Consider the following 9,897-nt stretch of genomic DNA (forward strand, 5'->3'; position numbering starts at 1 on the left):
GCTGGGGCATCAGCCCTGAGATCCTGGGGAAGGTGCTTTATGGAGCCAGGTTTGTGTTTGTTTTAAGCAGGGCCCGTTAACACAGCGACTGCTCTCTCCTGACTGGCTGCCCCGCTGGGAACAGGAGATGCATTGTCCTGCACCCCCCCAGAAGTGGTCAACTTGGTGATCGGGCCAGCTGCCGAGCATCTGAAGCAAGTGACCAGAGGCGAGCGGAGAGGAGATAGCAGATAGACGCACAAGGATCTGATTGTGCCCGGATCATTTAGATCAGCCCAGCGCAGGCGGTTTCCTGGTTTCCGAGTTTCATTGGTCTGAGGCTATAAAACCAGCCATGGGACAGCAGGAGGCTCAGATTGGCGCCCAGCCTGGAAGAGGACCCGAGGAGCTGTGAACTCAGAGATGGAGCGGCCCCAATGTCTCCTGCTCCTGCTTTCCCTGTCCTACCCCTTGGCCCATGCTGGTGAGTAGAGGAAGCCATGGGCTAGGGTGACTATCCAGGGTCTATGCACAAGGTGAGAAAGGAGCCATCCCCTCACCTCCTGATCAGGAGTCCGTGTGTCTTTCAGGTGCTTTGCGGAATCAGATTGTTGGGGGGCATGAAGCCAAGCCCCACTCCAGACCCTACATGGCAGCTCTGAAGGTTTCGGGTGATTTCGGCTGCGGGGGGTTTCTGGTGGCCCCGGATTGGGTGATGACCGCCGCTCACTGCATGGGGTAGGTACCGTCGCCGGGTTTGTCCTTCTCACACTGATTGACAAAATAAATTTTAAAGCAGGATTCGTCTGCAGTCTGTGTGAAGCCAGATGTCTCTGCATCCTTGCCCCCATTGCTCGGGGAGGGGAGAGGGGCTGTGCCAGGGAAAGTGACCCACGCTGTCTCCTGCCCATTTCAGGGATATCACCGTGATCCTGGGAGCTCACGATATCCATAAGCCAGAGGAGTCTCAGCAGGTGCTGGGGGTTGAGACTTACTACAACCACCCTGAATACAACGACATCTTGATAGCTAATGACATCCTGCTGCTAAAGGTAAGTGACTTGTCTGCAGCGGGGGGAGGTCCCCCTGACAGCTGCTTCGGGGGAGCGGGGGGGCTGAGGGGCTAAGTGCGGGTGGCTCAGAACAGAGAGAGAATTTTACGTCTTGTGCTGTGGGGAGAAGTCAAAGCTCACTTTTCAAACTGGGCTTTATTATTTTGAGATGGTCCAGCCAGAGAAAGGAAACCGTGGGCAGATCCTGCAACCTCAACTTTCCTGGAGTTCCCTGGGGGTCAGGAGCACTCAGCCCCGCTCAGAATAGATCACCCAGTGTCAGCCTCACTGTCCCACATCCCCTGCAAGCTGCATGTTCTCCAGTATTGCCTCCCTCCTGTCCCCTAGGCTGCTTAGTTAGTGTAAGTGCTCAGGGCCTGATGCTGTAGGTTGCTCAGTCTCTCCCATCACCTGGCCAGGTGGGGCCACTGGACATCTTCTCTCTGAACCATTCTCACCCCTGCCTCCAGATTCCATTGACTACTGCTTGGGGCTTAATACTCCTTCTCTTCCTCCCACCCAGCTGACAGCGAAGGCCAAGCTGAATAAATACATCCAGGTCATCCCTCTGCCCAAGACCAGCAGCGACGTCCCCACCGACACCAGGTGCAGCATGGCAGGATGGGGCTACATTGACAAAGAGAGGGTCACCAACCGGCTCTTTGAGACCAACGTCACCATCTACAGCCGCAGGAAATGCCTCAGCATCTACCCCAACCTCAACGATGGCATGCTATGTGCCGGCAGCTTCCACCACCTCAAGGACTCCAGCCAGGTCAGTACTGGAAACACCGGCAACTGGGTGGAAGTACAGGCACCGGGACCTCAGCTCCTGGGCTGGGACTGCCAGGCAAGCTACTTAGGTTCCACTCTACGAGGAAAAAGAACAGGAGGACTTGTGGCACCTTAGAGACTAACCAATTTATTAGAGCATCAGCTTTCGTGAGCTACAGCTCACTTCATCGGATGCATACTGATGAAGTGAGCTGGAGCTCACGAAAGCTTATGCTCAAATAAATTGGTTAGTCTCTCAGGTGCCACAAGTCCTCCTTTTCTTTTTGAGAATACAGACTAACACGGCTGTTACTCTGAACTCTAAGAGGAGGGACTTTCATGGATGCAAATCTCCTGCCAGCTCATGTGTCTCCTGTAAGGGTTTCCCCCATGTGGTTTCTTGCTAGGGTGATCAGCTGTCCCGATTTTATAAGGACAGTCCCGATTTTTGGGTAGCTCTCTTATATAGGCTCCTATTACCCCCCACCCCCGTCCCGATTTTTCACATTTGCTGTCTGGTCACCCTATTTCTTGCTACCCAGGCTGACACAAACCCTGCATTCAGCTCCTGGAGGAGGGTTTTCTGCTGAGCCCGGAGATCTGTGGAAGCATATGGCCCGACACCGACGGGTTCCTTCATGAGTCCCATCTACAGGAAAGCTGGGCAAAATTTTTCAACCCCCGTTTTTATTTATTTATTTATTTATTGGCAAAATCATGCAGATTTAGGTCAACCGAAACATTGCACAAAGTTGTGTTAAATTCACGCAATGGTTTCGGTGAAAAAAACAACTCCCTCCCTGCCCCCCCCCAAATTTCTGAACAAAATTGAAACACCTTTTCAAAACAGAACGTTTTGATTTTTCGATTCAAAACGCCTCGCCCTTCAGAAATTCCTCTCCGTTTTCCTTGAAAAAGCTCGACACCCCAAGGACATGGTTCATTTCGCCAAGACCCTTTTCCCCCTTGCTGCTGTTTGGAACTGGCGCAAGCTGAAAACGCCATCATTCGCCCAGACCGCTCTGGGCCATGCTGGCGGGTACGTCTCTGCCGCGGTCACAGGGGGGCGATCGCCGCCAGGTGTACATGTAGCCGAGCTGGCTTTAATTTAGCTGACTCGGGTACCACAGCCGTGAAGCCGCAGCAGGACGGGCTAGCCCTGGGAGCACTGACCTAGGGTTCTGGGTGGGTTTGGACACCCTACACTGGTGCAACTGCAATGTCGCAGTAATGCTGACTTGGGAACATCATTCGTGAGCCGCAGTCTTACCCAGTGATTGCAGTACCTGTGACATGGGGCTACCACATTGGCTTTGCACAGAGCAGCCAACTCAACGGGTTGACCCCTGGATTAAGTTGGCCCTGTGTCTGGAGGGCCTCTGAAGTCTCTCCTCTTCTCTGTTTGGCAGGGGGATTCCGGGGGGCCTCTGATCTGCAACGGGGTGGAACAGGGAATTGTTTCCTTTGGCTACAGCTTCCCTCCTGCCGTCTACACCCGTATTGCCAACTACCTTCCGTGGATCAGAAAGATCATGGGCTAGAGGACCGGAGAGGGAGATGCTCCAGCTTCTCCTCCAGCATCTTCTGCCTTGGAGACCCGTGCTGCTTTCCCTTATACTGCATCCGCTGGCTTTTTCTCCCTTCCTGGTGTTGTATGAAACCGTAGGGGACAAGACTCTCTCTGGGTGCCTCTATGGCCTTGTTACTGTAGCTCTGAAGGCCTGCATGCCCAGCAGGTCCCTTGTCACCTGGGTTCTGTTGGCTCAGGAGAGGAATGTCAAGTTTTCAGCCCCCTGAGTGAATAGTCTCTTGACTGGTCCCCTGAAGAAGCAGAGGCTCAATACGAGCCAGGGGCTTTGCTGTTCTGAGGGTCTTCAGGATTCCTTCTGTCCCAGTTGACTTAAATAGGGCACAGCTGCCCAGTCTCCGGCATGTGCCTAGACCATCAGAGCAGAGCCAGAGATAATTCTAGAGCAGGGGGCACTGAAGAGGGTTGAAATTGGTCCAAGGAGGTGGTTTTGGACCACCTGGAGGGGAAGGCTCTGACCTGTGCTCGCTCCCTCCTGGGCGTTCCCTGGTTTGTTTCCCTGGTTCAGTCCCAGGCTGAGGTTGGGCTTCACATGGGTTTACAGAGGAGTTTCTCTCCCTGGCAATTTCAGCTGGTGCCACATTGTCAGAGCCAAAGCGGAGAGAAATCCGGAGGCTGGAAAGGGTCCAGCAAAAGCATGCAGCAGCAGGAGTCTGAATCCTGGCCAGTCCCCAACTCCCCAACGCTATGTTCTCACACCCCCTTCACCCCGGTCACTGCTCCATTCCTCCTCTGTCGCTCGCTGCGATGCTGGGCATGTAACAAGCCTGAAAAAATAAACGCCAATCTGCATTTCACAGCGTCTCATTCTCCAGCTTCACAACGTCCCTTTTCAGTGGGTTTCTGATCATTCTCCAGATAAACACAAAGGGCCAAATTCTGCTCCCAGTTGCAATGGGGTAGGCCCTTTGATTTCAGTGGGTTGCATGGGTGTAAATGAGCACTTCAGCCCAAAGGAGAACAGCCCTCTTTCCACTTCCCAGGCCACAGGGGGAAGTGCCCCAGGAGAACTGAAAAAGACCCATGTGGTTTTCTGGTTCCAGACTATGCAGCCTTTAATATCTCCTGTCTAGAGGGAACTTTGCAAATGGGAAGGGCACAGTCTGTAGGTGTTCCTGGTCCTTATTGCTGGGAATGTGTAACCCACCTGATTATGTGATATATGCCATCATGTTTCCAGCAATGCTCCTCTGCCATGTACATTGGCCAAACCGGACAGTCTCTACGCAAAAGAATAAATGGACACAAATCTGACATCAGGAATTATAACATTCAAAACCCAGTAGGAGAACACTTCAATCTCCCTGGTCACTCGATAACAGACCGAAAAGTGGCAATTTTTCAACAAAAAAACTTCAAAAACAGACTCCAACGTGAAACTGAAGAACTGGAATTAATTTGCAAACTGGACACCGTCAAATTAGGCCTGAATAAAGACTGGGAGTGGTTGGGTCATTACAAAACCTAATTTTGCCCATACTAATTTCCCCCTACTGTTACTCACACCTTCTTGTCAACTGTTTGAAATGGGCCACTCTCATTACCACTACAAAAGTGATTTTTCCTCCCTTGGTATCCTACTGTTAATTGAATTGTCTCGTTAGACTGACCTCCCATTTGGTAAGACAACTCCCATCTTTTCATGAGCTGTGATTTCATGTGCTGCTACTGGATTTCCCACTCCCTGCATCTGATGAAGTGGCTTTTAGCCCACGAAAGCTTATGCCCAAATAAATTTGTTAGTCTCTAAGGTGCCACAAGGACTCCACATTGTTTTTGCTGATACAGACTAACACGGCTACCACTCTGAAACCTGCCGCCTGATTAGCTTTGCCGTTCAGTTTAGATACAGACCCTCTCACATACTGCCCGCTGCCTCCTTGTGCTTTTCTTGTGGCCCTGGGTTTGTCACTGATCGCTGCTAGAAAAAGCTCGAGAGGAGGAAAACTCCCACTGCCGGAGCAGAGTTAGGCCAGTGCTGAGCAGGTCCAGCTTTACCAACTTGCATGATTTCATTGCATATCATGACATCTTGGTGTTTTCCTTTCTCAGCTTCCATTTCGTAAAAAAGTTTCTAGCCCAGCGCTAACCATGGGGGATAGGAAGAAGCTTCACTGGGGTAATTTATCTAAAAACTGGGTTTCTTACGCTTTATTCTGAAGCAGCTGGTTCTAGCCACAGTTAGAGACAAGACAGTGGACTAGGAACTTGGGGTATGATCTGGACCCCGTTACCCACCCCACCCCCATCTGAGCCCCTCACTATCTACCACATGGTCAGTTAGAGGCACTCGTGTGCCACAGAGCGAAACTCATCCCTTTCTAACTGGGTTTAAAGCTGTCAGTCAAACACAGGAGTGGCGAGAAGGCACATGGCTTTTGATAACAGTCTAAATGGCAGATTTCAGAGGGGTAGCCGTGTTAGTCTGTATCAGCAAAAACAATGAGACACCATGGAAAAATCAACATGTAGACATGACAACTTTATCACAACCATCGCTGATAACTTTATCTCCAAACCCCAACATTTAAGACTCTCAGGCTCCACCCAAGTCACCCATCCTCCCTCACAATCATCAGCAAAATCCACAGCTAGTGTAGATCAGCCTAGGTCCCTTGGCTTCAGTAAAGCTAAGCAGACTTATACCAGCTGGGGATCTAGCTCCCTCTATCTCCAGAACCCTAATGGAAGTAGGTTGATAAAGGAGGGAGATTTGGGGTATGTCTACACTACGAAATTAGGTCGAATTTATAGAAGTCGGTTTTTTTGAAATCGGTTTTATATATTCGAGTGTGTGTGTCCCCACAGAAAATGCTCTAAGTGCATTAAGTGCATTAACTCGGCGGAGCGCTTCCACAGTACCGAGGCAAGCGTCGACTTCTGGAGCGTTGCACTGTGGGTAGCTATCCCACAGTTCCCGCAGTCTCCGCTGCCCATTGGAATTCTGGGTTGATATCCCAATGCCTGATGGGGCTAAAACATTGTCGCGGGTGGTTCTGGGTACATATCGTCAGGACCCCGTTCCCACCCCCCCTCCCCCCGTGAAAGCAAGGGCAGACAATCATTTCGCGCCTTTTTTGTCTGCTGCCAGCCAAAGATGTAAAGGATAGATGGAGTGGGTCAGAACAAGAAATAGACCAGATTTGTTTTGTACTCATTTTCCTCCTCCCCTGTCTAGATCACACTGCAGTCAGTCACAGAGAAGGCGCAGCGAGGTTAATCTAGCCATGTATCAATCAGAGGCCAGGCTAACCTCCTTGTTCCAATAACAACGATAACTTTGGTGCACCATTTCTTATTGGAACCCTCCGTGCAGTCCTGCCTGAAATACTCCTTGATGTACAGGCACACCCTTTGTTGATTTTAGCTCCCTGAAGCCAACCCTGTAAGCCGTGTCGTCAGTCGCCCCTCCCTCCGTCAGAGCAACGGCAGACAATTGTTCCGCCCCTTCTTTCTGTGCGGACGCCATACCAAGGCAAGCATGGAGGCCGCTGAGCTCATTTTGACAATTAGGAGCACATCAACCACCACACGCATTATCCAGCAGTATATGCAGCACCAGAACATGGCAACGCGATACCGGGCGAGGAGGCGACGTCAGCGCGGTCCCGTGAGTGATCAGGACATGGACACAGATTTCTCTGAAAGCATGGGCCCTGCCAATGCATGCATCATGGTGCTAATGGGGCAGGTTCATGCTGTGGAACGCCGATTCTGGGCTCGGGAAACAAGCACAGACTGGTGGGACCGCATAGTGTTGCAGGTCTGGGACGATTCCCAGTGGCTGCGAAACTTTCGCATGCGTAAGGGCACTTTCATGGAACTTTGTGACTTGCTTTCCCCTGCCCTGAAGCGCATGAATACCAGGATGAGAGCAGCCCTCACAGTTGAGAAGCGAGTGGCGATAGCCCTGTGGAAGCTTGCAACGCCAGACAGCTACCGGTCAGTTGGGAATCAATTTGGAGTGGGCAAATCTACTGTGGGGGCTGCTGTGATGCAAGTAGCTCATGCAATCAAAGATCTGCTGATATCAAGGGTAGTGACCCTGGGAAATGTGCAGGTCATAGTGGATGGCTTTGCTGCAATGGGATTCCCTAACTGTGGTGGGACCATAGACGGAACCCATATCCCTATCTTGGCACTGGAGCACCAAGCCGGCGAGTACATAAACCGCAAGGGGTACTTTTCGATAGTGCTGCAAGCTCTGGTGGATCACAAGGGACGTTTCACCAACATCAACGTGGGATGGCCGGGAAAGGTGCATGACGCTCGCATCTTCAGGAACTCTGGTCTGTTTCAAAAGCTGCAGGAAGGGACTTTCTTCCCAGACCAGAAAATAACTGTTGGGGATGTTGAAATGCCTATATGTATCCTTGGGGACCCAGCCTACCCCTTAATGCCATGGCTCATGAAGCCGTACACAGGCAGCCTGGACAGTGGTCAGGAGCTGTTCAACTACAGGCTGAGCAAGTGCAGAATGGTGGTAGAATGTGCATTTGGACGTTTAAAGGCGCGCTGGCGCAGTTTACTGACTTGCTTAGACCTCAGCGAAACCAATATTCCCACTGTTATTACTGCTTGCTGTGTGCTCCACAATATCTGTGAGAGTAAGGGGGAGACGTTTATGGCGGGGTGGGAGATTGAGGCAAATCGCCTGGCTGCTGGTTATGCGCAGCCAGACACCAGGGCGGTTAGAAGAGCTCAGGAGGGCGCGGTACGCATCAGAGAAGCTTTGAAAACCAGTTTCATGACTGGCCAGGCTACAGTGTGAAAGTTCTGTTTGTTTCTCCTTGATGAAACCCCCCGCCCCTTGGTTCACTCTACTTCCCTGTAAGCTAACCACCCTCCCCTCCTCCCTTTAATCACCGCTTGCAGAGGCAATAAAGTCATTGCTGCTTCACAGTCATGCATTCGTTATTCATTCATCACACAAATAGGGGGATGACTACCAAGGTATCCCAGGAGGGGTGGTGGAGGAGGGAAGGAAAATGCCACACAGCACTTTAAGCACAGCACTTTAAAAGTTTACAACTTTAAAATTTATTGAATGACAGCCTTCTTTTTTTTGGGCAATCCTCTGTTGTGGAGTCGCTGGTTGGCCGGAGGCCCCCCCACCGCGTTCTTGGGCGTCTGGGTGTGGAGGCTATGGAACTTGGGGAGGAGGGCGGTTGGTTACAGAGGGGCAGCAGTGGCAGTCTGTGCTCCAGCTGCCTTTGCTGCAGCTCAACCATACACTGGAGCATTCTGGTTTGGTCCTGCAGCAGTCTCAGCATTGAATCCTGCCTCCTCTCATCACGCTGCCGCCACATTTGAGCTTCAGCCCTGTCTTCAGCCCGCCACTTACTCTCTTCAGCCCTCCACCTCTCCTCCCGGTCATTTTGTGCTTTCCTGCACTCTGACATTATTTGCCTCCACGCATTCGTCTGTGCTCTGTCAGTGTGGGAGGACAGCATTAGCTCGGAGAACATTTCATCTCGAGTGCGTTTTTTTTTCTTTCTAAGCTTCACTAGCCTCTGGGAAGGAGAAGATCCTGTGATCATTGAAACACATCCAGCTGGTGGAGAAAAAAAAAGGGACAGCGGTATTTAAAAAGACACATTTTATAAAACAGTCGCTACACTCTTTCAGGGTAAACCTTGCTGTTAACATTACATACATAGCACATGTGCTTTCGTTACAAGGTCGCATTTTGCCTCCTCCCACCGCGTGACTACCCCCTCAACCTTCCCCCCTCCCTGTGGCTAACAGCGGGGAACATTTCTGTTCAGCCACAGGCAAACAGCCCAGCAGGAATGGGCTATACTGAGTGTCCCTGAAGAAAAGCACCCTATTTCAACCAGGTGACCATGAATTATATCTCACTCTCCTGAGGATAACACAGAGAGAGAAAGAACGGATTTTGGTTGAATGCCAGCAAACATACACTGCAATGCTTTGTTCTACAGTGATTCCCGAGTATGTGTTACTGGCCTGGAGTGATAAAGTGTCCTACCATGAAGGACGAAATAAGGCTGCCCTCCCCAGAAACCTTTTGCAAAGGCTTTAGGACTACATCTAGGAGAACCGCAAATGCCAGGGCAAAGTAATCCTTTCACATGCTTGCTTTTAAACCATGTATAGCATTTTAAAAGGTACACTCACCAGAGGTCCCTTCTCCGCCTGCTGGGTCCAGGAGGCAGCCTTGGGTGGGTTCGGGGGGTACTGGCTCCAGGTCTAGGGTGAGAAACAGTTCCTGGCTGTCGGGAAAACCGGTTTCTCCGCTTGCTTGCTGTGAGCTATCTACAACCTCCTCCTCCTCCTCATCTTCTTCGTCCCCAAAACCTGCTTCCGTATTGCCTCCATCTCCATTGAAGGAGTCAAACAACACGGCTGGGGTAGTGGTGGCTGAACCCCCTAAAATGGCATGCAGCTCATCATAGAAGCGGCATGTTTGGGGCTCTGACCCAGAGCGGCTGTTCGCCTCTCTGGTTTTCTGGTAGGCTTGCCTCAGCTCCTTCAGTTTCA

The 9,897-nt window shown here is 51.2% G+C and overlaps 1 protein-coding gene across 1 annotated transcript; it reads left to right on the forward strand.

The window, feature by feature from the left end:
- The first annotated feature begins 384 nt into the window (after nucleotides 1–384).
- On the forward strand, nucleotides 385–3,346 carry LOC140903230 (mast cell protease 1A-like). Its single transcript, XM_073324183.1, has 5 exons — nucleotides 385–463; nucleotides 570–717; nucleotides 896–1,031; nucleotides 1,555–1,806; nucleotides 3,215–3,346. Exons 1-5 carry the CDS (start codon nucleotides 403–405, stop codon nucleotides 3,344–3,346), a joined length of 729 nt encoding a protein of 242 aa, XP_073180284.1. The 5' UTR covers nucleotides 385–402.
- The last annotated feature ends 6,551 nt before the right edge of the window (nucleotides 3,347–9,897 follow it).

Source organism: Lepidochelys kempii, chromosome 25 (assembly GCF_965140265.1).
Source record: "Lepidochelys kempii isolate rLepKem1 chromosome 25, rLepKem1.hap2, whole genome shotgun sequence".
In the NCBI taxonomy this organism is placed as follows: Eukaryota; Metazoa; Chordata; order Testudines; family Cheloniidae; genus Lepidochelys; species Lepidochelys kempii.

Excerpts from the sequence above, each read along its gene's own strand:
- LOC140903230 (XM_073324183.1), top strand. The coding sequence starts at position 403 with ATGGAGCGGCCCCAATGTCTCCTGCTCCTGCTTTCCCTGTCCTACCCC. Across the intron at positions 464-569 it reads CTACCCCTTGGCCCATGCTG|GTGCTTTGCGGAATCAGATT; the intron begins GTGAGTAGAGGA and ends TGTGTCTTTCAG. Across the intron at positions 718-895 it reads ACCGCCGCTCACTGCATGGG|GGATATCACCGTGATCCTGG; the intron begins GTAGGTACCGTC and ends TGCCCATTTCAG.